Source organism: Schistocerca gregaria, chromosome X (assembly GCF_023897955.1).
Source record: "Schistocerca gregaria isolate iqSchGreg1 chromosome X, iqSchGreg1.2, whole genome shotgun sequence".
Lineage (NCBI taxonomy): Eukaryota > Metazoa > Arthropoda > Insecta > Orthoptera > Acrididae > Schistocerca > Schistocerca gregaria.
In genome coordinates this window covers 401,867,007-401,882,728 of record NC_064931.1, presented here as the reverse complement: position 1 = coordinate 401,882,728, position 15,722 = coordinate 401,867,007, and the positions used below count along the sequence as shown (strand labels likewise).

Here is a 15,722-nt window from a genome sequence, read left to right as displayed (position 1 = left end):
ATAATACTAGGTGTAATAATTTTTGGAAATTAGTTCCTATGTTTCAGGTAAGGTATTGTTTTCTTTTCTTTCATTAGAATAACTGCATAAAAATCTACAAGTGGCAGTTGCAGTATATGAAGTAGATGTGGATAAAAATTTCAGAGTGAGGAGTCCCATGAATTACTCATCAGAAATTATTGTATAATTTTTGGTTGAATCTTCATATCTTACACTATACTGGTTCAGTAATACTTAAAATTGGAAATTTGTTACAACAGTCATAACTTTCTGAAAAAGTGCTCAGTATAATTTTTGAACTGTTTTTAAAGTTGGCACAAATATCTGCAGTACATTTACATTCAGTGTGTCCCTTCATACCTATTCTTCTTTCATATTGTCAATAACAAAATTTTTCATGTGAATGAACCACAATTATAGTTGTAAGATGATGCACAAATATTGTTTTGGTGTCACTAGCAGTGTAAACAGCCGTGGGGTAAAAATTCCTGGCGAGAAAGGAGAAACCTGCACAACCAGCAATGTTGCAGCATAAATGTAACAAGGCTCCTGGTGAGCAGTGACAGGCAGTGCACCAGCAGTGAGTCTGCATCATAAATGTACCTAAAACAGGAGTGAGCACTATGTTGCTTCTGCTTGAGACATTATATTCGGTGTATTCTCATTGACCATGTGCCACTAGTGTGTCCTTATTGCTGCTCCCAGGTGTCTTCTTTATTCAAACTTAACTCCATGCTACATGACTGATTCTGATATCCAAAAATTGTATCTGCTTGCATGTTAAAAGTCCAGTAAGTTTATGTTTTGACACATCAGTGATGTAATGAAGTGAGGTGATGGGTAGGTAACCCATGAAGTTTAGAAAGTTAGTCACATTTCATTCTTTTATTAATACTAGGAAAACTGGAACTCACATTCCTGTGGCACATTTTATACCTTCAGTATGACATTTAGCAACATTTGCCCTTTAGATAGGAAACTTCTGTGCTTTTACATAACTTTCATTTTGGCTTCACGATTTCACGTGGACTTCATGCCACATATGCAAATATCTGACTAAGAACTCAAAATAAGATATCTAGCACAGCTGATTGTAATGTCTCTGTCGTAGCTCAGGTCCTATACGGTCTGGACACTTAGAAAATTCTTAATTGTGCCCAAGACACTTTTAGGATGCACCTGCTTCAGAAGCTCCTACTAGATGTAACCCCCCCCCCCCCCCCCCAAAGTTGTTAGCTTTACTCCTTAAATGATTTACATTCAACAAGGACATTTCATCATTGTATTGAAATGAAGAGAATTAAGAAAAATGTAAATACTATAGACTTGCATTGTCCACCTTGATTTCAGTGAATACAGAGTGGCATCATTGGTGTAATGTGGTGTTACGCAGCAGCAGCCTCGTTAGACAAAACGACAAAGCCACTTCCAGGCAGACTAAAATTATGTGCCGGACCGGGACTTGAACCCAGGACATTACCTTTCGTGGGCAGGTGCTCTAAGTTCTTATCAGGGCACACTTCATTCCAATGTGAGAATGCATTCTGTATGTTCAACCTTATCAGCTTACCAGAAGAACTTATGTTTGCTCATTTCTAATGGTCTATCATTTTATGGCATAGCTCCATAGTAGTGAATTTTCAGTATATGATTATCTGACAAATTTTGTTCAATTAAACATGTGCTGCCCGTCTGTTGTTGGTTATTAAAATATTTGTGCACTATTGTGCATTGTTCATTACAGTAACGTTCCCAAATTTCCAGGACAGAATCCTCGAAAACAAAGATTCGTGTTTTGCAGCTCATCAACAGTGAAAAAATGCAGACAGAGAACAAGCTTATATTGGAAAAGGATGTAAAATATAATCGGTCATCGCATTTTTGAAGGAATGATCATGGAATTTACCTTAGTTGAATTAGAATAATCTGGATTATCAGACGGGGGATTTGATATAGTTCCAATCAGTGAATCACTGACCCTGTATTTGTAATGGTTCTGTGGCACTGACTACAGCAAATCCCCAGCAGCAATTGATCTTTTAAGACAGTGAATATACAGTTGCTACACAACCTATGAATTACTTTTGTGTAGCACACTACGTGAAATTTTGCTTGTGGATTAAAAAATAGTTGTTTAAGAACATATTTTACATAGTTCCCTGTAGAAGTCATTTATTTACTTGTAGTATAAATGTTTCTTTTCTTCTCCAATAGACTGTCGATGACCATATGCAACTGTCCTTTGCTCATATAATAAAGCATTGGAAAAGACCAGGCCAAGCAAGTGGAGGCACATCGTCTGCTCTTCTACGGTTTTATCCTCCACCATCAATGAGGGGTATGAATTATGATATGCCATCTTCTTTCAATCTTTCTTGCTTTTTTTATTACTGTTGAACAATAATCTCATGATTTAACCAAAATTTCATCAGCTGAAGATGGAAGAACAAAGACGAAGAAAAAGAGAAAGTATGAGCAGCAAGAAAATGAAGAAAATCCACTAAGGTGTCCTGTGAAGTTATATGAATTTTACTTATCAAAATGGTATGTTGTTTATTAACTTACTTTCCAAATATCATCACTCTACTGTATAATAGGTATAATTTTTGTGTCTGTGGTAAAGTAGTGTATATACTTAGTATAATTCACAAGAGGTAAATATGACAACATACTTACCACAGAGTAAAGCTCTTACTTAACACTTTTGATATTATGCTCCCAATGTGGCACTGAGTCAGTTGTAGTAATTTTTCAGTAAGAAAAAATTTTATAAAAATCAGTAATTAAATGATAACAAGCTCATTGTGAGATCAATAATAAATTGAAATACAGTAATGTTAGATACATTTACCTAAATAGAACACCATAGACAAATTTTTAATTTTATGATTTTTTTTTTTTTATTTGAGGAAAAATTTGTACATGCTTTAGTCATACAGTTTGCTCCATTATGATAGTTTTTGAAGCAGTCAGGTATATATGGAGCAACACCTCAATCAGGGTGCCCCATTGTTTCTTTGTTGCTGGTGTGTGCATGGAGTTTACAAACTTGACTCGGATTTGATTTTTTCAGTTCATTGTAATTTGTGTGGGAAATGCCTTTTACACTGTTTGCTTGTTTTAATCCTAGGGAGTTATTTGTTTCTGTATGTTTGCCTCCGTGTAGAACAAAGTTGTTTGCCATCTATTAGCCTGCATTTTTTCTATTATTTGACCTTCTTGTTTCCTGGTATAAAATGTAAGCATTTGAGACACTCAAATTAAAAGATGGAAAAAGAACTACTTCCACTAAGCATGTTGTTTTCTTTTGAATGGGTTTGTGTTGGTGACAGGACCTGCTGATAAGTGCACAGTGATGTCAGATTTACACTGTGATTAAAAGCATCCAGATACCTCCAAAAACATACATTTTTCATGTTGCATGCATTGTGCTGCCACCTACTGCTAGGTACTACATATCAGCGACCTCAGTAGTCATTACATCTACATCTACATCCATACTCCGCAAGCCACCTGACGATGTGTGGCAGAGGGTACCCTGAGTACCTCTATCGGTTCTCCCTTCTATTCTATTAGACAATGTGCAAGAGCAGAATGCAGCACTCCACAGAACTCATGGACTTCGAACGTGGTTAGTTGATTGGGTGTCACTTGTGTCACACATCTGTATGCGAGATTTCCACACTCCTAAACATCCCTAGGTCCACTGTTTCTGATGTGATAGTGAAGTGGAAATGTGAAGGGACACGTACAGCACTAAGGTGTACAGGCCAACCTCGTCTGTTGACTGACAGAGACCGCTAACAGTTTAAGAGGTTCGTAATGTGTGATAGGCAGACATCTATCCAGACCATCACACAGGAATTCCAAACTGCAACAGGATCCACTGCAAGTACTATGACAGGTGGGAGGTGAGAAAACTTGGATTTCATGGTCGAGCGGCTGCTCACAAGCTACTCACCACACCAGTAAATACCAAACGATGCCTTGCTTGGTGTAAGGGGTGTAAACATTGGATGATTGAACAATGGAAAAATGTTGTGTGGAGTGACGAATTGCAATACACAATGTTGCAATCTGATAGCAGGGTGTGGGTATAGTGAATGCCCGGTGAATGTCATAGCGTGTGTAGTGCCAACAGTAAAATTCATAGGCAGTGGTGTTATGGTGTGGTTGTGTTTTTCGTGGAGGGGGCTTGCACCCCTTATTGTTTTGCATGGCCTACATTGATGTTTTAGGCACCTTCTTGCTTCCCACTGCTGAAGAGCAATTCGAGAATGGCGACTGCAACTTTCAAAACATTTGAGCACCTGTTCATAATGCACGGTCTGTGGTGGAGTGGTTAAAAGACAATAACATGCTTGTAAAGAACTGGCCTGCATGGAGTGCTGACCTGGATCCTGTAGAATACCTTTGGGATGTTTCGGAACGCTAAGTTCATGCCAGGCCTCACCGACCAACATCGATACCTCTCCTCAGTGCAGCACTCTGTGAACAATGGGCTGCCATTCCCCAAAAACATTCCAGCACCTAATTGAACATACGCCTGTGAGAGCGGAAGCTTTCATCAAGGCTAAAGGTGGGCCAACACCATATTGAGTTCCAGCATTACCGATGGAGGGCACCACGAACTTGTAAGTCATTTTCAGCCAGGTGTCTGGATACTTTTGATCACATAGTGTATATGCTGTATGGCATGTCAACAACATCAAAATGTCATTTGTCTCCCCACTTTATTTCTTCAGTATAGCCACAACAAATGTTCCCTCTTAGCAAAAAGTATTTCTCCTTTCTCAATTTGACATTTGAAAACAGTATATTTTGGAAGTTTCATTCTGTTCAACATACACATGCCCAGTTCTTTCATGATCTGATTCTACATTCAATCAAAAGTAGATGAACTACAATAGTGATACACACAGTGAGTTTTTGTCAAAGGACTTCTGCTGAAGTCTCTGGAAAAGTGCAATAATGTCTGTTTCCTCTTCCCAGCATGCAGTACCACGTGTTGCACATGAGACACACTCCAAAAATAAGAAGCAACTTTATGCTGTATTTCTGAGGTTTTTTCTTGAATTAGACATGAAATTTTATGCTTTCTCTAAATCCCCAAACATCTTAATCAGTATTACAGCACAGGAAGTAGGAACAACAGAAATTAAGTGGTCAACAAATGTGCATATTTTGAGGAGAGGGTCAGTTTCTGATTGTTAATTATCCCTGTTGCAATGATGAAGCTTTATTAGGAGTGCTTTGAAATGAGAACTGCTCATTATGGAGGCAGCAAAAGCACTGTGAATAAATACATTTTTCAACTTGCTACTGCTTATCTATGACTGTTTCGTGATACAAATTTCAAAAACTAACAATAAAACAGGAAATGTTCCATTTTTCATAATTTGCCATTTACCCCTAAATACTTTTCAAGTGGAGTTCATTTCACCTTCTCAGTTTTATAAATGTAGAGCCAAAATACTGCCCCTGCAGGTCCGGGGGGCTAGAATAGGCCCGAGGTATTCCTGCCTGTCGTAAGAGGTGACTGAAAGGAGTTTCACACATTTAGGCCTTGATGTGATGGTCCCCTGTAGGGTTTGACCACCATGTTTCAAAATTTTGCCGAAGAGCGAGCCAATTGGGGAAGGGCGTCTTACATGGTGTATAGCATCTATCGTGCGCTGAGATCTCTTGCATCCTTTGTCTGCGTGGATCTACATTTCCCCTCATTCTCCAGCTGTTGGGCAAGGTCACACTCCTGGGTGCATTTTCCTTCATCCTCTGTGCAGTATCGCTTTTCTATGCTGTTTGTGATAATGGACAAGCTTGTTTCCCCTGATATCCAGCATAGTAGCCCGTCCGTTGTGGTGGGGCCGCCATGTACCTTGTTGGTTGTAGTCCCCTGACCCCACAGGGATCACTCTGCTGGTGCCTGTGCTGTTAACTCCCCACATATGATAAGGAGTAGATGCCTGTCACCCTGGGGCATCGGGACTCTTGGAAATGGCCATCCTGCCAGGTGGCCTTTGCTGCGGCTGGGTGGTGCCCGCGGGGAGGGATCCTGGTCGAAGTGAGTGGCATCAGGGCGGATGACAAGCCATGAAATGTAGTCTACATCTACATGACTACTCTGCAATTCACATTTAAGTGCTTGGCAGAGGGTTCATCGAACCACAATCATACTATCTCTCTACTATTCCACTCCCGAACAGCAAGCGGGAAAAACGAACACCTAAACCTTTCTGTTCAAGCTCTGGTTTCTCTTATTTTATTTTGATGGTCATTCCTACCTATATAGGTTAGGCTCAACAAAATATTTTCGCATTCGGAAGAGAAAGTTGGTGACTGAAATTTCGTAAAAAGGTCTCGCTGCGTCGAAAAACGTCTATGCTGTAATGACTTCCATCCCAACTCATGTATCATATCTGCCACACTCTCTCCCCTATAACGTGATAATACAAAACGAACTGCCCTTTTTTGCACCCTTTCGATGTCCTCCGTCAATCCCACCTGGTAAGGATCCCACACCGCGCATCAATATTCTAACAGAGGACGAACGAGTGTAGTGTAAGCTGTCTCTTTAGTGGACTTGTTGCATCTTCTAAGTGTCCTGCCAATGAAACGCAACCTTTGGCTCGCCTTCCCGACAATATTATCTATGTGGTCCTTCCAACTGAAGTTGTTCACAATTTTAACACCCAGGTACTTAGTTGAATTGACAGCCTTGAGAATTGTACTATTTATCGAGTAATCGAATTCCAACGGATTTCTTTTGGAACTCGTGTGGATCACCTCACACTTTTCATTATTTAGCATCAACTGCCACCTGCCACACCATACAGCAATCTTTTCTAAATCGCTTTGCAACTGATACTGGTCTTCGGATGACCTTACTAGACGGTAAATTACAGCATCATCTGCGAACAGTCTAAGAGAACTGCTCAGATTGTCACCCAGGTCATTTATATAGATCAGGAACAGTAGAGGTCCCAGGACGCTTCCCTGGGGATCACCTGATATCACTTCAGTTTTACTCGATGATTTGCCGTCTATTGCTACGAACTGCGACCTTCCTGACAGGAAATCACGAATCCAGTCGCACAACTGAGACGATACCCCATAGCTCCGCAGCTTGATTAGAAGTCGCTCATGAGGAACGGTGTCAAAAGCTTTCCGGAAATCTAGAAATACGGAATCAACTTGAGATCCCCTGTCGATAGCGGCCATTACTTCGTGCGAATAAAGAGCTAGCTGCGTTGCACCAGAGCGATGTTTTCTGAAGCCATGCTGATTACATGTCAATAGATCGTTCCCTTTGAGGTGATTCATAATGTTTGAATACAGTATATGCTCCAAAACCCTACTGCAAACCGACGTCAATGATATAGGTCTGTAGTTAAATGGATTACTCCTACTACCCTTCTTGAACACTGGTGCGACCTGCGCAATTTTCCAATCTGTAGGTACAGATCTATCGGTGAACGAGCGGTTGTATATGAGTGCTAAGTAGGGAGCTATAGTATCAGCGTAATCTGAAAGAACCTAATCGGTATACAATCTGGACCTGAAGACTTGCCCGTATCAAGCGATTTGAGTTGCTTCGCAACCCCTAAGGTATCTACTTCTAAGAAACTCATGCTAGCAGATGTTCGTGTTGCAAATTCTGGAATATTCCATTCGTCTTTCCTGGTGAAGGAATTTCGGAAAACTGCGTTCAATAACTCCGCTTTAGCGGCACAGTCGTCGATAACAGTACCATCTGCACTGCGCAGCAAAGGTATTGACTGCATCTTGCCGCTTGTGTACTTTACATACGACCAGAATTTCTTCGGATTTTCTACCAAATTTCGAGACAGTGTTTCGTTGTGGAACCTATTAAAGGCATCTCGCATCGAAGTACGTGCCAAATTTCGCGCGTCTGTAAATTTTAGCCCATCTTCGGGATTTCGCGTTCTTCTGAACTTCGCATGCTTTTTCCGTTGCCTCTGCAACAGCGTTCGGACCTTTTTTGTGTACCACGGGGGATCCGTTCCATCTCTTACCAATTTATGAGGTATGAGTATCTCAATTGCTGTTGCTACTATATCTTTGAATTTGAGCCACATCTCGTCTACATTCGCATAGTCAGTTCGGAAGGAATGGAAATTGTCTTTTAGGAAGGCTTCTAGTGACACTTTATCCGCTTTTTTAAATAAAATTATTTTGCGTTTGTTTCTGATGGATTTGGGAGAAATGGTATTGAGCCTAGCTGCAATGACCTTGTGATCACTAATCCCTGTATCAGTCATGATGCTCTCTATCAGCTCTGGATTGTTTGTGGCCAAGAGGTCAAGTGTGTTTTCGCAACCATTTACAATTCGCGTGGGTTCGTGGACTAACTGCTCGAAATAATTTTCGGAGAATGCATTTATGGCAATCTCGGAGGACGTTTTCTGCCTACCACCGGTTTTGAACAAGTATTTTTGCCAACATACCGAGGGTAGGTTGAAGTCCCCACCAACTATAACCGTATGAGTGGGGTATTTATTTGTTACGAGACTCAAACTTTCTCTGAACTGTTCCGCAACTGTATCATCGGAGTCTGGGGGTCGGTAGAAGGAGCCAATTATTAACTTAATTCGGCTGTTAAGTATAACCTCCACCCACACCAATTCGCACGGAGTATCTACTTCGACTTCACTACAAGATAAACCACTACTGACAGACACAAACACTCCACCACCAATTCTGCCTAATCTATCTTTCCTGAACACCGTCTGAGACTTCGTAAAAATTTCTGCAGAACTTATTTCAGGCTTTAGCCAGCTTTCTGTACCTATAACGATATCAGCTTCTGTGCTTTCTATTAGCGCTTGAAGCTCAGGGACTTTTCCAGCGCAACTACAACAATTTACAACTATAATTCCAACTGTTCCTTGATCCAAGCACATCCTGTAATTGCCAAGCACCCTTTGACATTGCAGCCCACCCCGTACTTTCCCAAGGCCTTCTAACCTAAAAAACCGCCCAGTCCATGCCACACAGCCTCCGCTACCCGTGTAGCCGCCAGCTGAGTGTAGTGAACACCTGACCTATTCAGCGGAACCCGAAACCCCACCACCCTATGGCGCAAGTCAAGGAATCTGCAGCCAATACGGTCGCAAAACCGTCTGAGCCTCTGATTCAGACCCTCCACCCGGCTCTGCACCAAAGGTCCGCAGTCGGTTCTGTCAACGATGCTGCAGATGGGGAGTTCTGCCTTCATCTCGTAAGCAAGACCGGCAGCCTTCACCAAATCAGATAGCTGCTGGAATCCAGAGAGAATTTCCTCAGATCCAAAGCGACACACGTCGTTAGTGCCGACATGTGCCACCACCTGCAGCTGGCTGCACCCTGTGCTGCATCTGGCTCAACCAGAGACAGTGCCTGAAACTGGTTTGTCAGACGCACCAGGGAGGCTTTCTGATCAGCCTCCGGGGACGCCTTTCGCTGCCTGCCATGCCTTGGAACGACCTCCCAATCAACCACAGGCGAGGGCTGAGCCCCACTGCGAGCAGCAACCGGGGCAACCACAGCGGCAGACCGATCTGGGGACAGACGGGACGAGGTTGACATCCCCGTGATACCCAAGTCCGGCTCCCCACAGTGGTGCCCATTGGCAACAGCCTCAAGCTGCGTGACTGAAGTCAGCGCCAATTGCAGCTGTGAGCGAAGGGATGCCAAGTCAGCCCTCATCCGAACACAGCAATCGCAGTCCCTGTCCATTCTAATCGATGTTGAACAACAGTTACTGAAACATGGGTCCGTGCCTAGATAACGCAAGCGAAACACGCAAAGAATGTATCAACTAACCTGTACAAATGCCTAACGACTGCACTACAATCTGCTGAATTTACGATTACAGTAACTAAAACTCGAAATTGCACCTCCTATACGAAACTCGCACGCAATTTAAATAAGAATCTACCAAGTAAACACTAAAGCGCGATGCTACAACTGTCAAATACTATAATACGCCTGAAATATATGAATTAAACAATGCAAGTACCCAAAAACACGCAAAGAAATTAATTAAACTATCTAACAAATAAGTAAGCTAGGGTTATACGACTTGCTGCTGCAGCTGCTTATCCAACGGCGGCAGGGAGCACAAGTAGTACATCATATCTTGCTGGCGGTCAAACACCAGCAGTCTCTAAGCGATCAAGGTCTAACTTCAGTGCTAAGAAATAGGACCCCAAATCATTCTCGCCCCCCCCCCCCCCCCCCCCCCCCCCCACACACACACCATGGGAGGAATGCCAGGCTAAGGGTGGCAGTGAAGCTCAGTCACCCTGATACCTCATATGTACAAGAGTTGATGGGGAATCTTTCTTGTTAATGAATCCTCAGTTTTTTGTGGAGCATTTTGAGGACAAGCTTGGAGAGGTACAGGGCTTGTCCAAAATGCGATCAGGGTCGGTCTTCATCAAAACAGCATCCTCTGCCCAGTCATAGGCACTACTCGCCTGTGTCAAGCTTTGGGATGTTTCTGTGTTCATCATGCCCCATAAGAGCTTAAATATGTTTCAGGCCATCATATATAACAGCGACCTTCTTTTGCAGTCTGACAATGAGCTGTGCACCAGTTTAGAGCAGCGAGGTGTCCATTTCGTCCAGTGTGTCCACCAAGTTACAAGGGATGATCAGGATGCCACTGGTGCCTTCATCCTGGCCTTCGAGGGTGACACATTATCCAAGAAGGTCAAGGTGATGGTCTACCACTGTGACATATCCCTCCCCCGATGCGGTGCTTTAAGTGCTGGAAGTTCGGCCATATGTCTTCCTGCCGTACTTCCAGCATAACATGTTGAGATTGTGGACGTCAATCACATGCCAATACTCCATGTTCTCCACCTGCCATCTGTGCAACTGTAGAGAGCACCATTCACCTTGCTCACCACACTGCAGGATTCTCCAGAAAGAAAGAAAAATAATGGAACACAAGATCCTGGACCGACTGATCTACGCTGAGGCTAAGATAAAATATTAAGAGGTTGCATCCTGTGCATATGATGTCAACCTACACTGCTGCTATGACAACAGTTCCACCATCTTCTGTTCTGCTGCCTACAGTTGACTCTCAGGGCCTTCAGACTCCACCTGCCTCTTGATGGTGGGGGGCACTTTCCTCCCTGTTGCTCCTGCACAACCTACTTGAGGAGCAACACCCCCCCCCCCCCTCAACCATCGGGGACATTAGTCCCCACTTCTCAGCCAGAGAAGCGTAAGTCTTCTTTGGCTCCTCTCGCCAGGAAAGGATCCCTTGGGTCCCTCCCTTCCCAGGTTCCTACCAGTGGCAAATCTGACACCTGCCAGTGGCTGAAGCAACCACAGGTAACTGGTTGTAGGACTTCGCGGTCTTGCTTAGTCACTGAGACTTGCTGAGACTGAATCAGTGAAGACCTCCCAGCCAGACAAACCTAAGGATCAGTGAGAGAAACCTAAAAAGAAAAAGACCCCCAAGAACCAAGGCACTGCAGTGGCACCCACACCACCACTACCTGCAAGCTCAGTGTCTGAGGATAAGGTGGAGATTCTGGTGTCCCCTGAGGACCTAGATCTCACTGGGCCCTCAGACACGATGGATGTCAATTTCATAGGTTCTCATCTGGTGGCAGCAGGTGACCCTGAGGTGTAGACTGCCTCATTGAGAGTTTCATGCCTTCCCAGTCTAACGATCACGTAATCCTCCAGTGGAATTGTGGCGGTTTCTTCCACCACCTGGCTGAGCTATGGCAACCATTACGCTTTAAACCTGCTTTCTGCATGGCCCTCCAGGAAACCTGGTTCCCGGCAATCCCCTGCCCTCCATGGCTATAAGGGATATTACAGGACCATAGAGACTATAATAATGTGTCAGATGGAGTTTGCGTTTATGTCCTGAACTCAGTACATAGTGAACCTGTGCCCCTACAAACCCCTCTTGAAGCTGTGGCTGTCAGAATGACGATGCAGGAAATAACTGTCTACAATGTATATCTTTCTTCAAATGGTGCAGTATCCCTGAACTTATTGGCTGCACTGGTTGATCAGCTCCCTAAACCTTTCCTATTTCTGGGAGATTTTAATACGCATAACCCCTTGTGAGGTGGCTCCATGCTTACTGGCCAAGGTAGGGAGGTCAAAAATTTACTGTCACAACTCGACCTCTACCAGTTAAATACAGGTGTCCCCACACACATCAGTGTGGCACATGGCACATATTCAGCCATTGATCTCTCGATTTGCAGTCCTCGCCCTCTCCCATCTATCCACTGGAGAGCACATAATGACCTGTGCGATAGTGACCTCTTCCCCATCTTCCTGTCACTCCCTTGGCATCATGCCCATGGACGCCTACCCAGATGGGCTTGAAACAAGGCAGACTGGGAAGCCTTCACCTCTGTTGTCACCGTTGAATCTCCCCCAAATGGTGCCATCGATGTTGTCATTGAGCAGGTCAGTACGACGATTGTTTCTGTGGCAGAAAACGCGATCCCTCGTTCTTAGGGTGCCCCCAGCGAAAGACAGTCCCTTGTTGGTCGCCAGAAGTTGCTGAGGCAATTAAAGAGCATCGGCAAGCTCTACACCAACATAAGCAGCACCCTCCCCTAGAGCACCTAATAGCATTTAAGTGGCTTCGAGTCTGTGTTCACCAGCTTACAAAATGACTGAAACAGGAGTGTTGGGAGAGGTACGTGTCGACCATTGGGTGTCAGATATCACCTTCCCAAGTCTTGATGAAGAGCAGACGTCTTTTTGGGTACGAGACCCCAACGGGTGGCCCTGGCATTAACATCAATGGCGTGTTATCTTCCAACCCATACACAATTGCCGAGCACTTTGCTGAGTACTATGCTCAAGCCCCTGTGTCAGAGAACTACCCCCGCAGCCTTTCAGACCCTGAAATGGCAGATGGAAAGGGGAAAGGAAAGCTCTCTCATTCACTACATGCCACAGTGAACCCTATAATGTCCCATTTACAGAGTGGGAGCTCCTCAGCACCCCTGTACATTGCCCTGACACAGCTCCTGGGCCGTACCTGATCCACTGTCAGATGATTAAACATCTCTCGTCTGACTACAAGTGCCATCTCCTCATTATCTTCAACCACCGACACACTATATGTTCCAGCAGCTTACAAAGAATGTTGGTGAGGCTGATGGTCAGGTAGCTATCCACATCAAATGGATTTTGACCGGATTTGAGCACCGGAATGATGACACAATTTTGTTTTCATTTTGGTTAGTGGTCATTTCTACATAGCACAGATGAGAACTGATAGATTCTCTCTCAACCCTCCCCCCCCCCCCCTCTTGATAAGAGTGTTGCAGTTTTTTAAAAGAAAACTGAAAGATAAATTTGGTTTTTAGTATGTTCGCTGTTCTTCTGTTGATTAATTTGTTCTGTCTGTTTTGGAAAGTCTGTGTCTTATCTAGACAGGATTTGTCTGTTCTAGATGGGGTTCATCTTGGGTATATCTATAGTTTTTCCATTAATTCTTATGCCTTCCGTAAGGCAATTGGACACAATATCTATCTTGCTATGATTAATAAAATAAAGTTCTGTTTGGTTAGTCCATTCAGACATGGTATCAAAACTTGTTTGAAACTCCATTAAGCTATCAGAAAAAGAAGATAATGTCATCAGAAAATTGCAATTTAAACAGGTTTTGACAATTGCGACAATGCTATATTTCCCATCCCAATCCATTTCTGCAAAGATATCACAAACATGGGCAACTTAGGAGAAATACACCTCTTCCAGTTCTAAAGGTCTACACCTGTTCCAGTTCTAAAGGTCATCACATTATCAAAATAGAGCAAGGATAAAAAGTCAGTAGGAAGTTAATTTATATAATAAGAAAAAAGAAAACAGTCCACTGCTGTGATAAGTTTCTGTGTAGCCATTATAAATACATTTTACTGTCAAACACAAATCTGAAGCAAACTGAGAAAAAATGTGGTTTGCAAGTAAACTGGCATCGAGATGAAGGAAGAGCACTTGATAGTAGGTCAAAATTCACACCAGCCTGATTATCTTCATAAGATTCCACTTACTAAGCGCACATACCTTTTTTTGCTGCAGGTTTTGCACCCTGATTGCACTGACATGGCAAGCCATTTAGGTTTTCTGTGGTTTCACTAAATCAAATTAGGTGAAATCCATGCTAGTTCCTTGAAATAGGCAATGTCTGGTTTTCTTCTCCATTCTCGTACATTTGTGCTCGATCTCGTAAAAGTACACTGTCAATAATTGTGTGTTAAACCGAAATATTCGATTCTGTGAAGATAAGTTTCATAAAATATTCATTTCTCTTAAGAATATTATTTGATATTTGTTTTTCATTACAACATTATGTATTTTTAATGTGCATTCAGTTATTTAGAAAATCAAATTCATTAAAATTTAATATCATCATTAGTTTTATTTACTCTCATTGAAAGGTTCATTTATTCATGACAAGCAGTGTTACTAGATTAGCTTACATTAGATATACTTCATGTTCCATAGATCCAGTGGGAGGAGATCCTCAACGATGTAGAGCATAGGGCATGTCATGGAATAAGGTTGCATAATACATACTTAGAGAGAGAAAATCCTAATGTCCTTTCCACACATTGTAAGTTAAATTGTACTCGTGGATCTGGAATAAGTCCAGAAATCTTAAACATACAAGGTCTGTTCAAAAAATTCTGAACATTCATAACTTTGCACCAGTGGTGTATTGGAGCAAAATGCAGTTGACACCCCTGCACATGCCTGTGTTTAATTTATAACTGCCAGAAGTTTCATTGTATGTCTGTTAGTTATTGTACAGTGGTGTGCCAAGTAGGACATTGTCACATAGTTTTTACGAATTTTGAGATGGCGGAGTTAGAGGAGCAATGTGTTTGCATTAAATTCTGTGTGAACCTCAAGAAGACCTTTACAGAGACACACCAAATGATGCAGGAAGCTTATGTTGATGAAGCCTTACTCGGTGTTATGAATGGTTCACGTGGTTTAAAAATGGCCAGACAGAAGTTACAGATGGCCCTCATTCTTGACGCCCCTCAACGTCTACTGACAGTGCATGTGTCAGGAATGCCAATAAAATTGTGCATGCCAGAAGAAGACTGACTGTCCGAGAGATTGTAGAAGAATGTAAAATTTGAGTTGGATCATGTCATGAAATCGTGACACAGCATCTTGGAATGCATCATGTTGCCACCAAGTTTGTCCCACAGCTTAAGAGTCAAGACCAGAAAGGCCTTTGCCTCACAATCTGTGAAGAGCTTTTGGATCTTGCAAATGAGAAAGAGATGTTCCTTAAGAGAACCATAACTTGTGATTATATGTGGGTCTACAGTTAAGGTGTTGAGACCAAGGTTTAGTCTTCACGGTGGATCAGGAAAGGTTCTCCAAGACCACAAATGTCTCCTCATGTCAGGTCAAATGTCAAAGATATGGTGATAGTTTTTGTCGACTTTGAAGGATTAGTTCATTGTGAATTCGTGCCACTGGGCCAAACTGTTCATCAATGGTAGTATCGGGACATGTTGCAGCACCTGCGAGAAAATGTGAGAAGGGTACAGCCTGAAATGTGACGAGACAATTCATGGCTCATGCATCATGATCATGCACCCACACATTCATCTCTGTTGGTGTGAAACTGTTGCACAAAAAAATGCAATCACTGTGCTGCCTCTTTCTCTGTACTCTCCAGACCTGGCCACTGTGGACAT

The 15,722-nt window shown here is 42.8% G+C and overlaps 1 protein-coding gene across 2 annotated transcripts in view; it reads left to right on the top strand.

Annotated features, from left to right (window-relative positions):
* Positions 1 to 15,722, top strand: part of LOC126297376 (uncharacterized) — a 352,843-nt gene that overhangs the window by 325,649 nt on the left and 11,472 nt on the right. For both annotated transcript variants that reach the window (XM_049988102.1, XM_049988101.1), the window contains exons 21-22: positions 2,215 to 2,338; positions 2,433 to 2,544. In XM_049988102.1, coding sequence (XP_049844059.1) covers positions 2,215 to 2,338; positions 2,433 to 2,544 — 236 coding nt within the window. The remainder of the gene's footprint in view (positions 1 to 2,214; positions 2,339 to 2,432; positions 2,545 to 15,722) is intronic.